The 25,123-nt window shown below is 45.2% G+C and overlaps 1 protein-coding gene across 2 annotated transcripts in view; it reads right to left on the bottom strand.

Annotated features, from left to right (window-relative positions):
• Positions 1–25,123, bottom strand: part of PTPRN2 (protein tyrosine phosphatase receptor type N2) — a 1,102,513-nt gene that overhangs the window by 592,391 nt on the left and 484,999 nt on the right. For both annotated transcript variants that reach the window (XM_074985055.1, XM_074985056.1), the window contains one exon: positions 18,482–18,568. In XM_074985055.1, the coding sequence (XP_074841156.1) occupies positions 18,482–18,568 (87 nt within the window). The remainder of the gene's footprint in view (positions 1–18,481; positions 18,569–25,123) is intronic.

Raw genomic sequence — 25,123 nt, 5'->3', positions numbered from 1 at the left:
GCTTTGAATAAAGAGTTCCTTTGTGCTGAGACCAAGTCTGGCAAGTTATCAGGGGAAAATCAAAAATTTGTTTGAAGATATGTGGAAGTGAATGTAAGAGTTACCATGGAATTACAAGCACAAGCAGCATAAGATGAGATATGCCCAAAGAAAGAAGACTTCACAATATTTTTGCTCATAAACGCAATATTAGAAAACTCCTCTTAAGAAAAACTAAACCATAGATAAAAGAAATTTTAGTTTTGTGATTTAGGAGATACAAGTAATTTCTGCCAATTTCTATGAATTTTTACCTTTTTCTTGAATACATAATGGATGAGTCTATACTAGCAAATTCTTTCAAAAGATTTTTCGAAAGAAGGGGGCTCTTTTGAAAGATCCCATGGAGCTTCTACACACAAAAAGCATTCTTTCAAAAGTAAATTGAAAGAATGTGGTGCTCATTTCGAAATCGCTCTTCCTTTTCCATTTCATGAAGAGCACCGCCTTTCGAAAGATTCTTTAGAAAGAAAACCTGTGTAGACATTACACAGGCCCTTTTTTTTTTTTTTTGAAAGAGCAGTCCTCATGGGGCCTGATTTTTCGAGTCCTGGCCCATTCTTTCAAAAGAGTGGGGGCTGTGTAGATTCTTTCTTTCAAAAGAGCAGATCGCTCTTTTGATCCACCTCTTTTTTGTGTGTGTGGATGCACTCTTTTAAAAAAGTTCTTTTGGAAGAGATCTTCTGGAAGGGCTTCTTTTGAAAGATCTCCCTAGTGCATATGTAGCTAATGTATATAAAATAGAACTAGTCTTTTATCCTATAGCATTCCATAAGGATTTATTTGGTATCAGCTGATATATATATATATATATACACACACACACACACACACACACGCTATAGATATATATATAGACGCTTTTAAGAAAAGAGCTGACAGAAGACAAACATGGAAATGAAAATGTCTGGGATGCCTCAAAGGAAAGTGTGTATGCTATATAACATGGGACTCTCAAACTAGTAAAATGTGTCAAAATAAGAAAAACTTTTCAGATTCACCCATATGTAAATGAACGTCATATGCTGAAGAAGAGGCTCAGCATGGTGCATCAAAGAGAGAGGCTTCCTTTGACTGCTGTTCAGAAGAAAGGCCATGTGATGTGACCCCCATGTGGCCATGGATGTGACCCCCAAGCACTGTGTATCATCGAACAGTTTCTGCTCCAGAGTACACCAGCTGCACTTCTGTCTTTCAAATTTTCACAGGGGGTTAAATAAATCAGCTTCACACTATTATGTCTCTCAGATTACCAATAGTTTCCTGAGATGCTCACATTTAGGGCCTACATGTATCACATGTCATAAGCTATCAGGATGATGAAGTGACACCACCAAGCAGTGATCACCAGTGTTTAGGTTCTGGGTGAATCAATATTATTAAATGGCTGATTGGGTTTTTCAAGTGTTAGCAAGAGAACAAGACAAAACAATGAACCAAATCAGTATGATTTGTACAAACTGCCTACATAGATGCTAATTATAGGTGGGGCTGTTAACAGTGCCTAGCATAAAGATTGCTTGACATTTTCATTCCAACATCCTGCTTTCAGTTGCTTATAACATAACCCCAGAGAGATGTATCTGATGAGGAGCTGGGGTGTAGGAAGAGAACAGAGACAAAAAGAGGGTGGAGATGGAAACTGGTGAGATTGGTTCAGGAGCCCAGGGATACACTGGTATAGGAGGAGCCAGTGGGAGGAAGAGAGAGATCACCTGGAGGCCCACATTGTGGAACTCTGAGTAGCTGTACAAGGAGACCAGATGCTGGGAATAGACTGGGCATGGAGACTGGGACTTAGATCACAAGTCTGAGGATGGAAGTTCTGATTGGGTGAACAAGGAGCATAGGGTAGGGATGAAACAGAACATGGAAAGGGACATGGCAGAACCCATCAAGGTTGAGGGAAATGGGAGGAAGAGCCTGGAATGGAATTCAAGATTCCTGAATCTCTCTGTTCCTCTTCTATAAGCAAGTATCTGTGAACTCGTCAGCCAAGCGTGTGTCTCATCCCCATCTAGTGCTGGTCCACATAGAGGCTGGCAACGAACTATTGCTATGAGCTTATCCATAAGCTCAACAGGTAGAGGTCTGTGTGGTAGATCTAAAGGATCTAACCATGTTGATGAACCATGTGAGTATCAATATGAAGACACACAGTTAAACTTCTGGGTTTTTTAGTTTCTCTTTTTGAAATCAAACACAGCAATCTACCTTAAATGAACATCATTAAGGATGAAAAGTCAAGCACTAAGAATTGGGAAATATAAGAATGAAGGTTTCTGGTGCAAGGATCATTTGGCCCCTTTGTCAAATACACATTATGAAATATTTTTTAATTATATGGTCACTTTAATTTTTGACAGGAAAATCACACAATGGAACAACTCTAGGGGTGAAGCAGGGTTGTATAGTAAAAGAGAGAGTAGTTTGTTGCATTGTCTTGAGGAATAGCTCTGTATCACTCTAAAGCTTGTCATGTGCTCAAACACAAGCTGACAATAAAAAAAATTCTCACCCACTTCGTCTTTCAATGTTTCAGACATGCACAGCTCTGCAGTGAAAGAAGCATGTGGCTGCAGTAAGGGAAAGCAGGACTTCATGATGCAAATAGTTGAACGCTGCCCTGGAGAACTACATTCTATCCCTGCCTCTGCCACTGACTTCCTGTGTGATGCTAGAAAATTTACCAGACATTTCAGGGACAGCCACTAATTGTGCTCCTTATTTTCTGGGTGTGCAGCTGAATAACCTGGGGTCTGATTTTGAGATGAACTGAGCACTTACAGTAAATCTGATGAATGTTTTGAATATAGACATAAAGTGTTCTATGATGCTAAGTACTCTGACAAAATTCAGGTCCTAGGCTTCTCACACTGGGCCTCAAAATTAGTGAATACTTTTGACCTTAATTTCTCTATATCACAAATCCCCATCTGTTTGATGGGGATAATAACACCTCTCACTTCACCAAGACTTCATGAAGGTCAATGGTTTAATATTTGTGAAGCACTCATAGTAATGCAAAGTATCACAGAAAAGCTGAGAAAATTAATAATTTTGTCTTTGTAGGAGGCTTTGAATATTCTGGTAAATAAGGCCTAAAGCAACATATTGAACAATGATGATTAAAAAAAACAAACAAACCACACACCACTGAATAGCTGCTTCTTAATTGGGCACCACGCATCCTGGACACAGAATGAAGCAGAAGTTCTCTTGTCACACCAGAACATGATCATGTAATTAAAAGCAGTGTCATAACAGATATGCATAGGAGAGCTAGATGAAGGTTGCATATGCAAACTTAATTACTGCATGTCCTAACTTTTGAGTGCTTGACCTTGCAATCTTAATAATGTTCTTTTAATGTAGATGTTTGGTTGGAATATATACATACAAGTCAACCATGAGTTCTTAGGCATGTTGCAGATTATATTCTTAAAGTGCTCTTTTAAATTTTTAAAATGTATAAATATCAATATTTAAGGGGAGTTATGTCACCTGCCCCTCCCCAGAATTCTATGTTTGTATACACCATGGTTGTGTCTACACTTGCATTCTTCTTTCGAAAGAGGTATGCAAATGGAGGAAATCAAAAATGCAAATGAGGTGCAGATTTGCATACCTGACACCTCATTTGCATATTCTTATTTCAAAATAGCTTCTTTCGACAGAAGAAAACCAGTGTAGACACCGCTCTTTCAAAAGTAAAGCCCATCTCCAAAAGAATCCTTCTTCCCTATTTTTATGGGAAGAAGGATTCTTTCGAAGATGGGGTTTACTTTCGAAAGAACAGTGTCTGCACTGGTTTTCTTCTTTCGAAAGAAGCTATTTTGAAATAAGAATATGCGAGTGAGGTGCCAGATATGCAAATCTGTGCCTCATTTGCATTTTTTATTTCCATCCTTTGCATACCTCTTTTGAAAGAGGAATGCAAGTGTAGACACAGCCCATGTATATATATTGGCTATTATAGCTGTATTCAGACTACCTTGGCGGGCAATATATTAGAAAATGGATAGATCCCCATTCAGTGGCCTACTTTTGGGAGGTCTCTATTTATTCACAGTTATCATGTCACAAAACAAAACAGCCAAAACAGATACACTTGGTAGCCTAAGAGAACAAGACTCAGGGAGCACTAAGCCTAAGGTACTAACTCACCTAAGAGAGGTAAGAACTCCAAACAGGGTTTGGGCCCACTGGGAAACAAGAATGGTATAAGACCATAGAAGGACGCGCAAATGGAAAGGTGGACAAAGCAACTATGAAGTACATTCAGGAGGAAAATAAGACCAGGCATCAAAGAATCTATAAAGAGGACACAAATCAGGTATGGGCAAAATATGGCCTGCAGGTTTGATCCAGCCAGCAGAGCCTCTGGATCCAGCCTGTTGATGCAGAGGGGAGGATCCAGCAGGCTTCCTGCCTGTCCCCCTCGCTCCACATACACCACTCAGAATAGCAGCTGTGGCACCCTGTTTATTTTTGAACAGTTTGAAGCATTGGGGGAGGAGGGGAAAAGGTCCATGTGCCGCCCCTGCCACTAACACAACTCCATCGACTGGTTTCTGGTCAATGGGAGTTTCCTGTTTAAAGCACTCCTCCTCCTCCCCTCAGGCTGATGCTATTTACAGAGCATGTAAACAGAAACATGCTGGAGGCAGGTCGGTATGAAGGTGGGGTGTGAAGGGTGAATACACCCTCCACCCTGTCTATTTTTTTTCTCCCTTCCTCCCTGCTGCATTGTGCAGTGGGAGCCTGCAGGGCATGATGGGGGAACACAAGGTACCTTGGGAGATGTAGTTCCTTTGTCTGCCTAAAGAGCTGGCCCTGGAGCAGAGGAGGTACTACATTTTCCAGCATGCTCTTGGATGTCAGCAATGGGAAAGAGAAGGGGATGAAGGAATATTGTTTTTCACTTATAATAATACAGAGGGATCCCAGAAAGGTAATTTCTATAAAACCTTTATTACTGTATACAGTTGTAGTATGATATAACAAAATCATTTTACCAATCACTGTTTCTACTCAAATTTATCATTAACCTTTCTTACGTACACTCATTGCACACCTATTTTGAATTCCTTAAACTTGCATCCACATTTATTAAAAAGCATCCCCCTCTCCCACAGAAATTCATGCTTATAACCCTGCTGGGAGTTGCCCAGATAAGTTTCCCAGCAAGAGCCTTCCTCTGCCCCTCCTCCTGCACACATGCCCCCTCTCAGACTCTGCACCCCAGTCTCCTGCCCTAGGTCACAACCTCTCTTGCACCCAAACTACCTCCCTGCTCCCCCTGACACCCAGTCCCATATCCCAAGCTCTCTTCTGCACCCAGCCTCTCTCCCAGACTCCAGCATCTCCTCATGGAAAAGTGCAGCCCTTGAGCACTTTCCAAATTCTTGGAGTGACCCCCTCATCAAATTATTGCCCATCCCTGACATAAATGATAGCAAAAGGGGAAAAAATGAAGAAAAAGATATTATGAATAACTTTTTTCTATAGAGTTTAAAGACAGTTAACATTTGCTGCTGTTGCTTTTCTAGATTAACAATTTCTGCAGCTGTCACAGGGATGCTCTTCAGTCATCAATGGACGACATGGGATCCACCAGAAAATCTCACTCAACATGTGACGCATACCATGAAAATGTTCCAAAACCCTTGGTCTAAAATGTTACCATATGAGAAGCAGAAACATAAGCCTCTCCCTGTATTTCCCACAGAATTAAGGACATCTAATGGTTTAATAGCAGCAAATCCCCTCAGCAGCTTCTTTAGTATATATCAAATGTAAGAGCACTGAATAAATAGGCATAGGTAAATCATACTATCTGCATTAGAAGAAACCAGAAATATTATGATTGTGATAAGCAAATGGCTCATGTCCAGAATCAGACTGTCATTCCTATTATGCAACGGGTGGCGTTAGCAGGGGCTCATGGGTTCAACACACCTACCAAAATCATCTGTCAGCCAAAACCTGACTGGCAAAGTGACCCTGTGAATCAGCTCACAAGACACTGAGAAGGAAACCAGATCCAGCTGCACGGGACAGGAGCACCGTGTGCAGGGTGAGTGCTGGGCTGGCTTGCTCTTCAGCATCTCTCTCCCCATGCCTGGGGGACTCCCCTCCTCCCCAGCCCAATATTAGGGTGACAGTACCTATGCAGAGGATACTGCTGCGAGTGGTCTGTGTTCCCTTGGCAGCTAGTATAATGCACCCATTGAATTAAGGTTGTTACATCCACCCCTGCTTTACACCTTCAGCTGACTTAATAGGTGTTGCTTCTTTACAACTGTATTGGGGATTTTCTTTTATAAGATTCCTTTCCTATAAATCTAGTTAGTGATGTCTGAAGAATTGTAATTCCAGGATAAAGTAGCCACTGAAATTCACATTATGGTGGAAGCCATTCTTCCCTCCCCTCCTCCCATACTTTTTATGCCATGCCTCCTGGTATTACCACCCACCTGACTCCAATCCATATTAAACCTGTCCAACAATCAATCACCAGAGGCTATGGACACCCATAATTAGATTTTAAAATCACAACTATAGTCATTTTACATCTGCTTGCATAATTACATCTGCATGTTAATATCCTTTTAATAGCCTCTAATGATGTAATAAGAAATAATGGAACGTATTTGACATCTACATAACCATTAACAAAACATATTAAGCATAACCAGTACTTCCATAAAAATTCAGGTTGTATTGGAAAGTGACAGCTAACATGTTGCATCCTTTTTGCCATGTTCAAATATTTCTGATTATGTATTTACCAGATAAATTCCCACTCATCTGCATCACAGGGATACCAAAGATTATGTCCATATAACCTGAAAATAAATGAACTGTAGCAGTGAACTGTGCACTCTAGGAACCAAGCTGAGACTATATTGAGGAGCCCAGGTCATCAGTTAAAATTGGCATGTTGGTGAAAGAGAGAAGATAAAATAAGCTGATTATCACCCTGCACCATCTAACCAAGAAATAACACAGGAATAAGCTGCAAAGGCAACTATACACTCAACCCAATTCCACAGCAGTGGGAGAAGCTAAAATACAGGCACACACTATAAATATTCATAGGCAAAAGTAACACAAAACAATAAGATTACTCTATGAAAAAGTCCTTTCAGAATCAGTATTTTGCAGAAAAAGTACAAGAAACAATTGAGAGTTCTGGTTATAGGTCCGTTAGAAGCATTGATTGTTTAAATCTGCTATGGTGCACATCTCAGAAATAGCTATTATTACTCTTGCTGCTTTTGAGTGGTCTTTGAAATTAACTTTGTCATTTCCATTAGTAAAACTGATTATGTTTACACAAAAAAGTTCACGTTATTGAAAGGATCTCTGACACAGGAAACAGTCTTGTCACTGTCACACCATATAGTATGTTGGGGAGGGAGAAGAGAGAGAATTTCATTTTCTACTCTTATTCGCATGCTGTGTTGCTTGCTACGTCGACCTCTGAATTAGCCAAATATGTCACACACTCACACTCTTCTCTGCTTCCACTTTATATCTAACTCCTTCAGCAGACCTCAGACACACAGAATATTTTCCCTACCTGATTACATAGCTCATTCTTTTTTAAAAAGTTACTACTGCATGGAGAAGTTCCCCATGGCCATGACTGCAGCCAAAACACAGCAACTTGTTTGAACCTGAGAAGAATGGGGCTCATGAAGCTCTCACTCACAAAGACCCCTGCCCTGACTGGGGGAGACATACAGTCCCACTACTTGACTGAGGCGTATGATTTAACCAAGAAAGGGGCACTGTAAGTTGTTTGAGTAAGAAATGAATCCCTGACTGGCTCTTACTTTGGTCATTCCCTACAAATCTGATTCTTGGTTCCTGACACCCAGCTTGTTCCTGGTCCTCCGCTCCTAATCCCTGTTTGCTCCCAGTTCCTGCTTTCTTCCCTTAGTCCAGGTTCCTCCTCCCGTGATCTACCATTGATGCTGACTCCATCTCTGAGCAATGGCTTGACTCCTAACTCGAGGTATGACCCTTGGGTTGGCCTTGACTTTGACTCCGTCACTGGTTCACAAGCCTGAATCCAACACTTACGCATGACACACACACACTCCACACACACCTCAGTCCCTACCTTCATCTAGAGAAAAATGTAAGAAAGATGAAATGCCAGCTGTATTCCTGAGAAAAAAAACAGAGTAATTTAGTGGCTGAGCATTTCTCTGTGAAAACAGCAAGTCCTCAGTGTTTGAGATAAGTAAAAGTCACACTTCCTGAGAGGCCTGAGCCTTGCACTTTGAAATATCAAAGATGGATTAGGGATAATCACCAAGTCAAGTCTTTCCTCTCCTGTTGAGGTGACTCAGATACTAACCAACACTTCTCTAAGAATGGTCATGCAGAAGTGCCACAAAAGCAGATACTTTAAAAAGTTCAAGTTTTTTGCTTAGAATAGAATTTTTCTAAGGCACCTGTCACTGTGTTATCTATTGGCTGGATCCAAGTCCCATAGCACATTAATGAGAATTGAATATGAGCCAAAACACCTAATTTGATTAATAAAATAAATATATGTTATTCCTCAGTGACCCAAGAACTGGAAAATGATTTCCTCCTTTTTCCCCCCAGGTTACAGACATTATTAAAATAAAGTGCAGAACTGATTTAATTTTAAATCTGTCATGGTTAACGGAAATAAGGAGCATTATTCTATTTTGAGTCTGAGTTTATGCTTTAAAATAGCTACATTTTGCTATATAGTTATATGTAGTCTAACTATGTATGAATGGGAGCATATAGCCAGCTCAATGTCAGGACTGAAAATCAAGAGACTATTTATGGCTATATCATCAGAATACTATGCTTCTGCCAACTACAACTGAGCTGTGATTTAAACAGTGATAATCAGTCACCTAAGGCTTATTTTGGGCTAATAATTAGTTTGGTAGATGTGACTGACCTCTTTGTAAACAGGTGATATTACTGAGGGAGCACTTATTCACCCAGGGTGTGGCCACACTCGCCGCTCATTTTGAAAACAATTTCGAAATGAGGGGCAATTTTGAAACGAGCAGGAGAGCGACTACACAGAAATTGCTTGTTTTGAAATCAACTTTGAAATAAAAAGGCGTTCATTTCAAAGTTGTTATTCCACTCCCGTGTTGGGAATAACACCTCCTTTCAATGTTAATGTCAAAATGAAATGTGTATAGCTGCTCCTTGGCTGCCACTTCGAAATGAAAAGTTCTCCACTGAGCTGGCCCTTCCCTAGAGCACAGAGACACCCTGACCAGCAGCCAGAGCTCTATGGCTGTCAGCTATGGGTGCCTTAAAGCTGCAGGGACACAAAAACCCCGTGCAGGGAGCTGAGAGTGTGCTGGCAGATGTATGAGCATGAGGTGGCCAGACGACACTCCCAAGCACCCCCATAAAGCAACACCCCTCCATGGCCAGACAGACGGCTAGGAGCCAAGACCCCCAGGATCCCTGTGGAGCCAAAGGTTCTGGGCGGCAGGGCCCCCAGCGCTCTGGGCAGCCCCCAACAAGGAGGGGGGCCCTCTGGCTGGAAGCTGAAGTCCGGGACCTGCTGGCTGTCTGGGGGGAAGAGGACATCCTGCTCAGGATGTAGGGGCGGAAGAGAAATGCAGATGCCTTAGTGTGCCTCACCAGCAACCTCGCCACAAGGGGCCACCTCCTCTGGACCCCTGACCAGGTCCCCTCCAAAGTCAAGGAGCTGCGGCAGGGCTATGCCCAAGCAAGGGACTCAGCCCGGCCATCGGGGAAGCGCCGGCCACCTGCCTCTACTTCAGGGAGCTCCACCAGCTGCTGGGACCCAGGGAGGCTGCACCACCTGAGGAGACCCTGGACACAGTGGAGCTGGAAGGGCAGGGTGAGGAGCCCCAGCTAGGACCCTTGATGGCCCCGCTACTGCAGGCCCTGAAGTACCTGCTGGCACTGGGGACAGTGACAGTGGGAGCAAGGGACCACTATGCTTCGCCAAGCCCTCCAAGGGCCCTAGCAGGCTATCTCCACCCAGGCCTCCCCTGAACCACCCGAGGAACCCTCAGGTAGGACTGTGCATGGGGTGCCCTGGTCATGCTGCGGGGGGCGGTCCCTGACACAGCCGGCACAGGCCCAGGCACGCAGCCACAGGACATGGACCCAGGGATGGACGTCATCGCTGCTGGGGGTAGGGCACATGTGGGGGGGTCCCTACATGGGGCCATGGGCTGCCATGAGGGTCAGAAGCCTGGGAGGGCTGGGGCAGCCACTCCAATGGCCCTGCACTGACAGACCCCACAGCAGACGAGCCACCCCAGAGCCCTTCATCACAAACAGGGTGGGATGGTGTAGCCAGACAAAGTCTCCCCCTTACAAGCCAGCTTGCTCGTTGCCTCCCCCCACTGAGGAGCACACAGGGCACGGAAATGGCTGCTGACAGCACAGTCTTTGATGCCCTCATTGAGGCCCAGATATGCTGGCTTATCGTGACCCTGAGAAGCAGAAAGTACAGCTAGAAGGCTAACAGGCCAGACTGTCAACAAGACGGGGGGGGACCCTCAGAAATCACCCCAGCTGGCATTGATCAATATGATGCACACACACAATCACCCAGAAGGGGACGTGCCCCGCCCGCACAAAAGAATGTCCTGTACTCCTAAATTGCTTATCTCTTGACTTACAAGTGCAAACTAAGTAGAAATGCCCTTGTAACAAACTGGCGTCACAAAGACAGACCAGTATGATCTGGCACCATAGATAAGAAAGAGAATACATAACCCAAAAGGGGTATAAAAGATGGGTCCAGCAGAACTCTAACTTTGAGTGCATTCAACCAACTTCCTGCTGGTCGGGTCAGGTGATTGCCTCCCGAGGTCCACAACTGGGGACGCCCAACCTCGTATTCTTCTTTCCGCGGAATTGAGTGACCGATCCGGCTTGGCTACGCTGCTATCGAGAGACGCAGAGAGGGTAAGATACACCCATGCTAGGTCTCTGACTTTTTTTGTGCACAGCTAAAGAATTAGAGCTCTGTAACTAGATGTCATTGTGCCAAGATATCATTGTGTTAGATGGTAACAGATATCTTTGTATTGGATTGTAACGTAACTTGTTAACACCTGTACTTTGCTAGCATATAAGAAGTAAACAATAGCCTTTTGTAACCGCACACTTATAACTGTAGCTTAAATAAACTTGTAACTAGTTAAGCTCTGAGCCTAACCATTTTGTTAACCCTTTTGTTACTGCAACACAGCCGGCACAACAAAAAGAACTTTAACCATTTGGTTACTACAGCCTGGCCGTGGGTGAGAGTGCTAGGAGCTGCCTGCTCTAACAGTAAAAAACTGGGTTGCTTAGGACCCAGGGGAGTACCTCACCGCACATTACCTGGCCACCAGCTAACAGATGGCGGTGGGGACAAGGCCACTGACCCACAGTACCTGGGCTCGTGACGGACGGGGCACCACCCTCTCCCCTTATGTCTTCACAGCCTAGACATATGCCAGCCACCCCAGACCTCTAGACGTGCCCAGGAGCCCCACAGCAGCAGAGGAGGGTGAAGAAGCGATGCCTCCCCAGACGGCTGGGCAGATGATCTGGCAGCAGCCCACATGGCTGCATGGCGGGAGCAGAACCTCTTGCTGCAGGAATGGCTCTCCATGCAGCGGGCGGCCTGGGACCAGGTGGCCGGGTATCTTGACACCCTGACCCAGGCCGTCGTCAACTGCCTGGCCCAGCCGCCCGCCCCATGGATGGCCTTTCCTGAAGCACCCCCCTCTTCCCCAGCCCCCCTTCCTTCCTGGTCCCCTCCTCTGTCACGGTCCCCCCGGCCCCAGCCTTCCCCTTTTCCTTGCTTCCCCTGCCCCAGCATTCCCCTATTCCCTGTCACCCCCCTTCTTCCCCGCTACCCCCCTCTTCCACAGCCCCCCCGTGCCACTTCCACCCCCACCCCCCGTTGCAGCTCTGTTCCCAGACAACATGTCCCCAGCCAAGCGGCAGAAGCTGGCATGCTGGCTGTGGCCAGGCAAGCCCTGCCTGTCTGTGGCTCCCCACCCTTCTCCCCATGAGTCCAAGCCCCTAGACACCCCAATCCAGCCCTACCTCCCCATTCCACCTGCCCCATCTTGGCCCCACTGTGGTCCCCAGATCCAGGGTGGTCGCGACTCCAGGGGCCGTCATGTCTCCTGACCAGCCACTCCAACGGAGGATTGAGGCCCCCGACCCCCCATGTAAATAGTCACATGTTCTTTGTTTTCCAAAAATAGCAGTTGCATTTATTTAATGGTGATATGTGTCCTGCCTCGGGTGGGGATGGTGAGGGGGGTGCTGGTGAGGCAGGGGTGAGAATGGGGGGTTGCATGGAGTGAGCCAGGCCAGGTCATGGGGGCCCCCAGGGCAAAGGCCTCCTGGAGGGCCTCCTGCACACACACCCCATCCTGGTGCACCTGGCGACACAGGACTGCACCTGGCTGCTCATAGTGCGGCACAGCTGCAGCTGGCCAGTGTGCCACAAAGTGCTCTTGCTTGCTCTCGTGGAGAGCACAGCAGGCACCCACGACTGCAGGCACGCTGGGCAGGCCTACCTCCAGGCGCGTCAGGAGGCACCTGAAATGCACCTTCAGACAGCCAAATGCCCACTCCACAGTGTTTCTGGCCTGGTTGAGGCGGGCATTGAAGAGGTCCTGGCTCTCATTGGTGTGTCCCCTGTAGGGGCGCATTAGCCAGGCCTGGAGAAGGTAGGCAGCATCGGTGACAATGCACAGGCATGGTCACGTCCCCCACCAGCAGCTCCTATGGGGGGATGTAGGTGCCCTCTGCCATCCTACAGCCGAGTCATGAGTTCCACAGGACGCAGGCATCATGGGCCCTGCCTGGCCAGCCCACACAAATGTCTATGAAATGTCCTTGGGCATCCACGAGGGCCTGGAGGATGACAGAGTGGTAGCCCTTTTGGTTTTTGTACTGTCCCCGGCTTTGTGGTGGGGCCCAGATGGCGATGTGGGTGCTATCCAATGCACCGAAGCAGTTGGAGAATCCAAGCTGTTCGAAGCCAACCATGGCAGCGTCCATGTCTCCAAGGTGGATCAGGTGGCACGGGAGGATCCTGTTGATGGCAGTGACAACATGTAGGGCACAGGTGCCCGTGAGTGTGTGGTAGCATATGGGGGACCCTCCCTCCCCAGTGCCCCATTCCCTGGGACCCCCCTCCCTGGCACCCCGCCGTGGGTGTGTGGCCCCGGGTACCTCACCTCAAGGAGGAGAACCCCGACGGTGGCCTTCCCCACCCTGAATTGGTGGCCAACCAAGCGGTTGCTGTCCGGGGTGGCAGGCTTGCACATAGTGATTGCTACTTATTTCTCCAGGGGGAGTGCAAGCAGCATGCTGGTGTCCTGGTGGCAAAGTGCTGGAGACAGCCAATGGCACAGCTCCATGAACATGGCCCAAGTCATCTGGAAGTTGCAGAGCCACTGGTTGTCATCCTACTCTCCGAGGACGATGTCGTTCCTGCTGGTGGGGTTCTGCCAGAGGTGACAGTAAGGCTGGAGGAGGGGGTGCTCCGGATGCACCATGGGGGGGGCCCTGCAGGAGGCTGGCCACATGTCAGGCAGCACGTAGCCTCATACGGCATGCTGTCAGGATGGCCATCAGGCTGGCCATGATTTCCAAGGTGTCCCCATCAGTAAAGTGCTGCGGGTCCATGGCAGGCAGTGGTGTGGTGGCTAACCAAGGCATTGCCAAGTGCTGTGCTGGAGGTTGCATGCTGCAAACAGCCAGGGTCCTCAGCATGTGGACGGGGGGGTGCATTTAGGCAGGGCCCCTTAATAGGGCAGCTGGCCTGTGCTCCAGGAAGGGCTTGTTGGCCATTCAACCCTGCCCTCACCATTTCCTGCCCTGTTATTTCAAAATGAAGCTGTGGCTGTGTAGCCGCTCCTTTTCAAAATGATGGGGCATCTTTTCGATGTTGCAGATCACAACGTCGATCCATGTTTTGTGCGTAGTCGCTTTCTTTCAAAGCGGCTCATTTCAAAGTGACGGATTGGGATTATCCCTTTTGACATCACTTCCTAGTGTGGCCACAGCCCCAGAGTAGTAGGCATGCTCAGCCCCTCCCCCACTTCCCCATTGCACCACACCTTGCCACCAAGAAGGAGCGTGGCCTGTACAGACTGTAGCTTGCCCGAGACAAGAACCCTCACCAAGCTGTCTTCAAGTCAGTTGAACAACAGTCGTGCTCCAATGCAAGCAACTGCACCCTTGATAACTAAAGAGTGTACACTCTGGGGTGGGGTAACTGATGACAGTGTACATGCTAGTTATATATTTCATTTATTTCTGTATATATTGTTAATTGATTTTATTACGTTTAGTCTGTAACCCTGTTTCTTTAAGTTAAGTAAAGGTGTGTGTTTAATACTAATTTGGTCTATTAGATATATATACTATTTATAATTGGTGTTTGAAAGTTAAAACCAGATTACAACTGCAATAATTATTCCTGAAGGTTCCCAAGGCACACCATTAAGGCGAGGTCTACACCAGAAGCATCCGTTGACACTAATGTCTGTCAACAGAGTTGTGTCGACAAAACCTCTGTGGACAGAGTGCATCTACACACAAAAGCAGATTGACAGAGCAATCTGCTCTGTCGACAGCAGCCAGACTGCCCTGCCCTGTCGACAGAATGGCTGACCGGAAGCTCTGCAAACAGGGCTGCCCGGTGAACCAGAAGCCCTCTCTGTTGGCAGAAGTGTCTACACTGCACTTCTGTCAACAGAACTCTATCAACAGAAGCATTATTCCTCAAATTTTTGAGGGATAACACTGACGGGACAAATCAGAGTTCTGTTGAGACTCTGTCAACAGAACACATTATGGCCGTGTCCACACAAGCCCAAATCTTTGAAATGGCCATGCAAATGGCCATTTCAAAGATTACTAATGAGGCCCTGAAATACATATTCAGCGCCTCATTAGCATGCTGGTGGCTGCGGCTCTTCGAAATTGCCACGTCTTGCTGCCACGTGGCTCATAAAGACGGGGTCCTTTTCGAAAGGACTCCGCCAACTTTGAAATCCCCTTATTCCTATCAGCAGATACAATAGAGAGTTTTGTCGACAGAAGGGCTCTTTTGTCGACACAACTGAGGGGACATTTCTACACAGGCCACTTTCTTTGAAACTGGCATGGTAATACATGGCCTGAAATATGCTAATGAAGCACGGATGGAAATTCCCTGCGCCTCATTAGCATAACGTCACGTGCTTTGGAGTCCGGAAGACCGTTCTTATGGACTCCAAAATGCCGTTTAGAAGCATGCCCCCTGGGGGGTCTTCCAGAAGGAGGTCTTTCTGCCAGAGGCCCCTTCTTCCCAAAAATTTTTGGGAAGAAGGGGCGTCCGGAAGAAGGAATTCCTTCCAGAAGCTCCCCCAGGACCACGCTTCTACACAGCATTTTGGAGTCCGGAAGAATGGTCTTCTGGACTCCAAATCACGTGACGTTATGCTAATGAGGCCTGGGGAAGGCACTGTTGACAAAACCCATTTTATGTATAAACACTCCACAAGTTTTGTCGACAAAATGTCTGTTTTGTGGACAAAATTCTCTAATATAACTGTAGCATATGAGTATCTACATGGAGAATAAGTATTTAATAATAGACTCTTCAATCTACCAGAGAAAGACATAAAATGATCCCGTGGCTGGAAGCTGAAATTAATCCAATTAAGACCAGAAAGAAGGCATTTCTTGACAGAGTAATTAACCATAGGAACAATTTACCAAAGGTTTTTGTGGATTCTCCACCACTGGCTATTTTTAAATCAAGACTGAATATTTATTAAAGAGATGCACTAGTTCCAAAAGAATTATTTTGGGGAAAGTCTATGGCCTGTGTTATAAAAGCGGTCATACCAGATAATCTCAAAATTCCTTTCTAGCCTTGGAATCTATGACTCATTCTCTTGTCATGTGCTCAATCAACTGCAGAGATCAGAGATATACGGTAATGTACGGTAAATTAGCTGGCCGCAAGAGCTACATTTACATGCTGTGAGCCGAAGGTATAATGTCAGAAAACTAATGACATTTAGTGGTGCCATCACATACAGACAAAGTGAGGGCAACTGAAGGAAAAATTGAGGAGGGTACAGCCTTGCAGTGATACAATTAAGGGGCTAAAAGCAGTCATTTCCTGAGTCCCACTACAAATGAGGACCTACCATATCCTTCTACATATCCTGATCTAAAGCCCAGGACTTGAAGATTAAGAGAGAAGCAAGCTCATTACTGTCATCTGTTGATAAAATGGGAGAAGAATGGCCCACAGCAACTTTAAATCTACAGATAGGAAGGGACTTCACCACTGAGGGAGATTTCTGATAGCATCAGTTATAGGTCAGGGAGAACTGACAGAATGGGTCGGGCTTCATTTGCATATGGGATGCACGGGGCCCTCTCAATAAAATGCAATTTAGTTTTGCTTATAGGAACAATTAAATGCAACTGATCTTGTCAGGGTGGCCAACTAACTTGTCAGGCCCTTGGGCAATGTGGGGTGGCCCAGCTCCGCACCCCTAGAAGGGATGGGGCCCAGGCAAAAGGGGCAGGACTGGGGGCTAGCTTCTCCCCGGCAGTCCTCAGAACCACTTGAAGTGTGCTGCTCAGGGTTCTGGCAATGTTTTAATGGTCTGGGCCCTTTTGAATTATTTGGCTCTGGAGCAGTTGCTTCCTTCCGTTCCCTTTCCCCCACCTCCATTGGCAGTTCTGGACCTTGTTGGGAAATACAAAGGCAAGTCACTGAATGTGCCCCAGGTCACCCTGACCAAGATTGTAGTCCAGTGCAGTTGAGTAAGGGAGCCTGGTCAGATGTAAGAGAGGAAGGAAGGGAACAGGCTCCTGACAGCTGCTGGAGGTGCTTTTCTGCTGCTGTTGAGGACACTCTTAAGTGTCCCAGACACCAGTAATCTCACCCTGAAAGTTGAGCTGAGGCTATGAACAGTGCAGAATCTAGGTAGCTTCAGACAGTAGTGGCAGTTTGATGACAACAGATGACACAGAGCAGCAGTGGCAGCACAGAGCCATTGCGGTAGCAGCACTTCTGAGGTGATGGATGGCGCAGAGCAGTGGAAGAGGCAGGTGACTTGTACTGAAACCATAGAGCCCCATTTCCCCCTGCACACCTGCCTCTCACCTGATCTGAAATCACTCTGCCTAAGTTATGGAGTAGAGCCACCAGAACTGTGCAGGTAGTACTGACCTCTTGGAGTCCTTGGATTACCTGGGAGCTGGGACCTAAGGAAGTGGGAAGTAGCCAGAACACAAGTCACTCGTAATAAGCAAAGGAGGGCCAAGGTGGACATGACTTTAAAGACATCCCAGCAGCTGGGACTCTTATATCATAGAATTTGTTAACTTGTTACCTGTTGTTTTTCCCAGATTCTGCTGTCTTCCTCCCCCATCTGCCCCCAAAGTTCTCTTTGTTATAACCTTCGGATTCATCCCTTGAAAGTATGGAGGAACTGCCCGATAAGGGGTAGCCAGAGTGGCTTATGTTAGCTTCCCAGATTTCTGAGTGGGGTTTAAGCTAGCTTTAGTTAAATCTTTAAGGAAACTTAAAATTAAACTGAAAATTAAACCTGACCATTTTTGCTCCTTGCATCACTTGGCAGAAGAGTAACAGAGACTGTGAAAAAATTCCTAAATACCATCTTTCTATAAGAATTCCTCTGAAATCTGACAAAACTCTCCCATGAACTAATCTTTATGTCCTCTTAGCTCTCTATTAAATACTACTAAATTCTACTTTTAACCTCTCTGTCATGGAGGAGCAATAGTTTCTGTGCAAAGATTTCCACCTTAGAAAATTTAAGCAATATCTGTATTGTACCAAATCTTTCAAGTCAAAATGTGTTGAATTTACAGGATGAACATGCATATTATCTGTCATTTGACCCTTACAAAAGTAAAGGAGTGTTTAAACAAAGCTGGACCCCTATGACCAGTTTAAGGAGTGAGCTACTGCTTGAAGGAGACATAACCTTCTGTTCCAAGCACAGGACTCAAAGCTAGAAAGAGTCATACTCTACCTCAGATACTACCCCCTGTTATGAAACTGAGTATAGTATCCCTAACAATACTTATCATACATGAGTACAGTGAGGGTTAGTTAATGTTTTTATAATTTTTCCTTTTACCTTATACCAGTGGTAATATTGGGATATTTTGGTAATAGCATCAGATCATTTTTATTAAGTAGGCTATTGTAAACCACGCATAAAACTGGGCAAAGAATGCCAGATATTTCTCTCTCCCTCTCCCTCTCTCTCTCTCTGTAATGAATTAGTATGGTAAACATTTAGTTATTTCTGTAAGAAAATATATATTAAATAATTACAATGAAAAAAACATAAAAGAGAAAGGATGAGCACTACATACGTACTTGACATCATCAAAGGCACTCATCTGCAGCTTCAGAAGATCTGCCACATCCTTTATTAACTCCACACCCTTTTCCACATTCAGTGGTCTGTTGAAAGGAAGTAAGAAAATGCAGCATTATGAAAATGGAACTCATCAATTCTTGAGAGGCTACAAGTCCCAAAAGAGTTATCACCTTGGCCTACCAGAGTCTGAAAATCACTGTTTACTGTATTCCTGTCACATAGCAATTGTGATATCAAGGGAATTGGGATCAGGTGCTTCTTCAGGCATGATGAATCACCTGAATTTTCCAGCAATAGGACACACAATAAGGTGTAAATGGAATTGTTAGGAAGCGTAATGGGCCCATGATGCAGCGACCGGTTCATCTCAAGCCTCAATAAAAAATGTAATAAAGTAAAAAGAAAGAAAGACCAAAAAGGATTGGTGAGATAAGGATGGAAACAAACAATGAAAGTCAAATTGCAGGACACTCTATCAAATGGACAAGGGAAGAGCATATTTTTAAACTCATTATGTTTTTTAAAATGAATCCTGACTCACAGAATGGATACAAAAATACTATGGGTCTAAAAGTAAACAATGAAGATAGACACACAGAGAAGAGGCGGCTGATTAGACAGATGAAAGTCACTTCACTGTGTGTGTGCTGTTGACATAACATTTAAAAAGATTGCAAGCAGAGTATCAGTGCCACATTTACATTTTTTAAGTTAGAAAACTCTTTACAATCAAGCTTAGCACATGTGCAGTGCTGTCACTTAAGAAAGCATTTAGCTACATGCAAAATTTCCATTTATAAAACGTTTCAGGTTGTTAGTTGGAGTTGTTTAGGTTCTTTTATAACTCCAAAGATATATTAAAAACATCACATCTTCTGTCTGTGATGCATTGACAGCAATGTTCAGTAACGCCAACAAAAAAAACATTCTCAGACCTACCTGGATTTTAACTTAAGGGTGTTTTTCAACAAATGTCAAACCTCAATGTTATTAAAATCGAATTTTTCAGGCAAGAGTCTCAGCTCATTTATACCAGTGTAAATTAAAAGTAATTGCAGTGAAGCCATGCAATAGAGTCAAGTGAGCTGTAGAGTCAAGTGAGAAAAGAATCAGGCCCTACATTTATTTACTTCAAGGCTTTGAAGGAGGACGGGGTGGGGGTGATAGATAAAAGAATCATGCTCTTAACCTAGGCCAAGAAAAAAACAAAACAAAGCAATAGAAAACCAATGATTTTTCCAGGAACTACCTTATTTTTCCTTACTTATTTCAATGAAAGATTTCGCCTGCAAATTTTTATCAATCATCACAATTTTATGTGTTGTCTATTAGGCTGCAATAGCACAATAAGCCCTTTTTTATTTATTTTGCAATGCTTAGCATAAAGTGCACAGAGGGTACCTCTTTAAATAACAGGGTAGGTCATTAGGACCTTGGTTAGGATAAAATTACTCAACTTCCCTTCACATTCCGATAGTCTTACCCAAAATGCTGAAGGGACACCCTGTCACACAGAAAGAGGTACCACGTCAGGGTACAATACAAACTTAAGAGTTCTTCTACATGTAAAAGAAGATACGTTCGTGCATAAAAGTAAAGAATCTAAGCACTTCTGCAAGGAAGAAAAAGTAACATGCATTATTCATTAAAAAATAACTCTCACATTTCAAAGATTGAGACTGTATTACGCATCCCCACTTATTTTTTAAAAGTGAATAACTGTTCTGTATTTGGGCCCTCCCACCACTCACCTTTTCCAGAGCACACGGGTCACTTCCCCGAGTCTTGGAAAAGCGGCAGGAGTGTGGGTGGCTGCCGTGTCTCTGTCATTTCCTTGGGACTCCTGGGGAGGGCTGGCAGTTGCCACTTCCCCGGGGCTTGGGGAGCTACAGCAGCTGCCACCTTCTTCCCAGCTTCCCGGGGGCTGGTGGAGCCGAGAGGAGCTACCCGTCCTCCCATATGTCCCTGTCCCATATCTGCCCCACTTGCCTCTGGGACAGGGAGATATAGTCACCCTACAATGTATAGAACTCTGATTAGTTACACATAACCATGAACGCAGACTGTCATAAGCCGTGTCTACACGTGCACGCTACTTCGAAGTAGCGGCAGTAACTTCGAAATAGCGCCCGTCACGGCTACACGCGCCGGGCGCTATTTCAAAGTTAACTTCGACGTTAGGCGGTGAGACGTCGAAGTCGCTAACCCCATGAGGGGATAGGAATAGCGCCCTACTTCGACGTTCAACGTCGAAGTAGGGACCGTGTAGTCGTTGCGCGTCCCGCAACTTCGAAATAGCGGGGTCCGCCATGGCAGCCATCAGCTGAGGGGTTGAGAGACGCTCTCTCTCCAGCCCCTGTGGGGCTCTATGGTCACCGTGGGCAGCAGCCCTTAGCCCTTAGGGCTTCTGGCTGCTGCTGCGGCAGCTGGGGATCCATGCTGCAGGCACAGGGTCTGCAACCAGTTGTAGGCTCTGTGGATCTTGTGTTGTTTAGTGCAACTGTGTCTGGGAGGGGTCCTTTAAGGGAGCGGCTTGCTGTTGAGTCCGCCCTGTGACCCTGTCTGCAGCTGTGCCTGGCACCCTTATTTCGATGTGTGCTACTTTGGCGTGTAGACGTTCCCTCGCTGTGCCTATTTCGATGTGGTGCTGCGCAACGTCGAAGTTGAACATCGACTTTGCCAGCCCTGGAGGACGTGTAGACGTTATCCATCGAAATAGCCTATTTCGATGTTGCTACATCGAAATAAGCTATTTCGATGTTGGCTTCACGTGTAGACGTAGCCATAGTGACTCAAAAGCTTACATGTTAGATCCTATCCTCCCACAGATACTGATTTAAATTTATGGGGACGATTGGTGTCAGGAAGTAGATTTTTACTATGAAAGCAAGTAGCCAGAGAAGTTCAAAGAAAGATGACTGGAGAAGGGTAATACTAAAAAAAGGAACAGAGAATTATTGACCAGTCAGCCTAACTTGGATACTTGAAAAGACACTGGAACAAATTTGTAAACAATCCATTTGCAAGCACCTGGAGCAGTGGTTCTCAAACATTTTGGCTCACGGCCCATTTTGCTCAACATAAATCTCACTGCAAACCACCAGCCAAGCAACCATCATGGCCAAATGCATTCACTTGCCTCTGAATACCTTAAATATGAAATTATTCATATTGGGCTACTGGAGCATATCAGTTAGTTTACCAAACTTTGTTTTATATAAAGTAAAATACTAATTTATGTCCAAAACAAAAGGTTTAAACATTGTCTTTATTCATGGCATGGGCACTGACCCTACAGAACAATCAGTCACCAGCCATGGAAATGTGAGAAGCCAAAAAAAAAACAAAAAAAACCCAGCCCTCACGGTTGTGGCCCCCAACTGAGACTGCAATTCCTCACTCCCCTCACGCTACAGCCCCACAGGGCAGGGGGATGGAGGACAGAGGTTCAGAGCTTCCCACAGGCCATAACTCTTCTGTGGACCCAGGGATAGTGGATTTTGTGAGCCACAAGGCTCTTAAGTGGGGCCAAAAATGAGTGGTATAAAGTATGGGAAGAGCTGCCAGAGAGTGAGATGGGGGTGCAGAGGGTAGGCAGGAGATGGGGTGTCAGAGTGGGCTGGAGTGTGGGGTTCAGGAAGGAGAAAGGGTGCAGGAGCAGAGTGGGGGTCTGGCCAGGAGGTTGGGTGCAAGAGCAGGATGGGGATGGGGATGGGTGCAGGACTGGGCTGAGGGTGGGGCTCTGGCTGTGAAGTGGGCTGCAAGAGTGGGCTGAGGTTGAGAGGTCTGGGTGGGAGGTGAGGTGCAGTTGGGGATGTGAGGGCTGGGCAGGAGAGAGGGTACAGGAGCAGGGTAGAGTTTTTGAGTCTTGGTGGGAAGGGGAAGCACAAGGTGAAGGGTGTGGGCATGAGGGGATGGGGTGGCACTTACCTGGCTCTGCACTCCCTGTCACTCTCAGGCATACCTTGCCTGTACTTCCTACCCTTGCTAGCTTGACCCAGACTGTGAGACTCGGGGCTCCCCCCCTCCACACACACCATTAGAGAGTTGGACAAGGGGCAAATATGCCAGGGCAAGCTCCCCACTGGGGGGGAGCTGGAGCAACCGCTAAGCATGCAGCTCACTTTCAAGGCAGTCGCAGAACACTAGTGGTCAATGGACCACAGTTTGAGAACCCTGCCCTAGAGGATAATAGGGTTAAAAGGAATATCCAGCACAATTAATCATGCCAAACCAATCTCTTTTTCTTCTTTGACTGGGTAACTGGCTTAACGGCTAGAGGGATGGATGTGCTATGTCTTTGAAATGGTTCCCTCACATGACAGTCTCAAAAGCAAACTAGGGAAAAGTCATCTATATGAAATTATGTGGGTGCACAAGTGGTTGAAAAACTATACACACATAGCAATTATGACTATTACACTTTCGAACTAAAACAATGTATCTAGTGTGGTCCAAAAAGGGTGAGTCTTGCCTCTGGTACTCCCATTCAGTATTTTCCTTAATGACTTGGTTAACAGAGTGGAGAATATGCCCATATAATCTGATGATAACTACACTGGCAGGGGCTGAAAACATTTTGGAGGATGGGGGATTAGAATTAAAAACAACCTTGACAAATTGGAGAATTACAATTCATTCCACAAGATTAAGTTCAATAAATACAAGTGCAAAATACTCCACTGAGGAAGGCACAATCAAATGCACAAGTATGAACTGGGTAATAACTAGCTATGTGGAAGTTATAGTGGATGACAAATTGAAAATTAATCAAGAATGTGGTGCAGCTGCAAAAATATTAACATCATTCTGGGGAGTGTTAACAAAGTGTTGTATGTAAGATATGGGAAGTAATCACTCTGCTCCATTCCAAAATGGTGAGGCCTCAGCTGAACTATTGTGTCCTGTTCTGGGCACTGTATTTTAGGAAAGATGTGGACAAATTTTAGAGAGCCCAGAAGAGAGAAAAAAATACAATACAAGGTTTAGAAAACATGACCTATGAGCAAAAGTTTTTTTTTTAATGGAGCATATTTAGTATTGAGAAAAAATAAAAGACTGATGGGGGAGCTGCTTAGTGTTCGCATATGTGAAAGACTGTTACAGAAAAGGAGGGTGATCAATTCTTTTCCATATTCTTTTAGGAGCAGGACAAGAAATAATTAGCTTAATACGCAGCAAGAGAGATTTTGGTTAGATGTTAGGTAAAGCTTTCAGACTACACTCTGGAATAATCTATCAAGAAAGGTTGTGAAATCCCCACCACTGGTGTTTTTTAAGAACAAGTTGGACAACACCTGTCTGGGAAGGCCTAGGTATAATTGGCCCTACCTCAGCATTAGGGGCTTGACTTAACTTCTCAAGCCCCCATCTAGCCTTACATTTTTATGATTCCAGGCCCATTGAATGGGGTGGGGAGGAGAGGTAAAAGAAGAAGTTGCCCCAGGGCCCAAGACTCTAGCTGTGACCACTGCCAAAACAGCAGCAGTGGCAGCCGGCGCTCTGGGCCCCTCTGAAAGGCCATGACAGCATTGCTGCGCTGCTCTGCATGGCTGGGAGGGAGAGAGGTCCAGCACCATGGACCAACTGGCCCTAAGGGCTGACTGCCCTTGGCCATGCCCCTTCTGGGGATGTGGAACCAGACCACCTTCTCACCTAGCCACACGACCCACAGTGGCCATCAGCCCTGGTGTATGAGTCAATGATTCGTAGGTCACAGAGTCAGTGGTCTGAAAATTCAAAGGGATAGGTTGCAACACTGGACAGTTGTATCTGAAAGAACAAATTGTATCTGGAACCATTGTATTTCCCGTGTACATGGTTACACCAGTAATATAGTACTATTGTTGTGGATGTCATACATTTTAGAGCAAAATACTTGTCATGCATGCTATCAGGAGAGCTAGGTACTGCAATGTCAAAATCCTCTAGTGTACGCAAATCCTCTTATTTGAAAACCGACCCCCATATTCTATTCTGGTTTTATATACAAAAACACCTTTATGCAAATAACACCAATCTGGAAGATGTCAAAAGTAAAACTAATTTTATTTTTGACATCATCCAACATAGTGTCATCTGCAAATAAACAGGTTGTGCTGTAAGGCTGAATGGGCAGCAAAACAAGCGTAGGAGAATAAAACACAACTACTGATATTCTACACAATATACACTGTATAGCTCACTATGTATAAAGCCATTCTGCATTATATAGCATTCTTAATAAATAACTCTGAAATCCCCATTCATTTTCTTAATATATATTCCCCCTTCAGCCCAAGGGTCATTACTGTGTAAACCAGTGTTTCATTATTGGAACAAAGTACCTTAGTTCCATCAGATTATCCTCTAACACCTTCTCTTTCTGTCACCAGCAATTTAAACATTATTTTTCAATTGAAAGGTCACACTGCTAATGAAAAATGCGCATTGAACCAGTCTGAGTGTTCTTATACACCTTATCTCAGGTCATTTGTAAAACATACTTTGTTTAAAGGGCTAACAACAATGAAGTTTAAAAGAGCTTAAGGAAATACATATATCTTACTGATTGGTTAAACAGATACAGAGTATACTCTTTTAAAATCAGACTCTGAGTCTTCTGTCTCCAAAATTGTTCACTGCTTTCATTAGTGTAC

This window comes from Carettochelys insculpta, chromosome 2, assembly GCF_033958435.1.
Source record: "Carettochelys insculpta isolate YL-2023 chromosome 2, ASM3395843v1, whole genome shotgun sequence".
Lineage (NCBI taxonomy): Eukaryota > Metazoa > Chordata > Testudines > Carettochelyidae > Carettochelys > Carettochelys insculpta.
The sequence above is the reverse complement of the archived record's forward strand: the minus strand, read 5'-3'. Positions and strand labels throughout refer to the sequence as shown.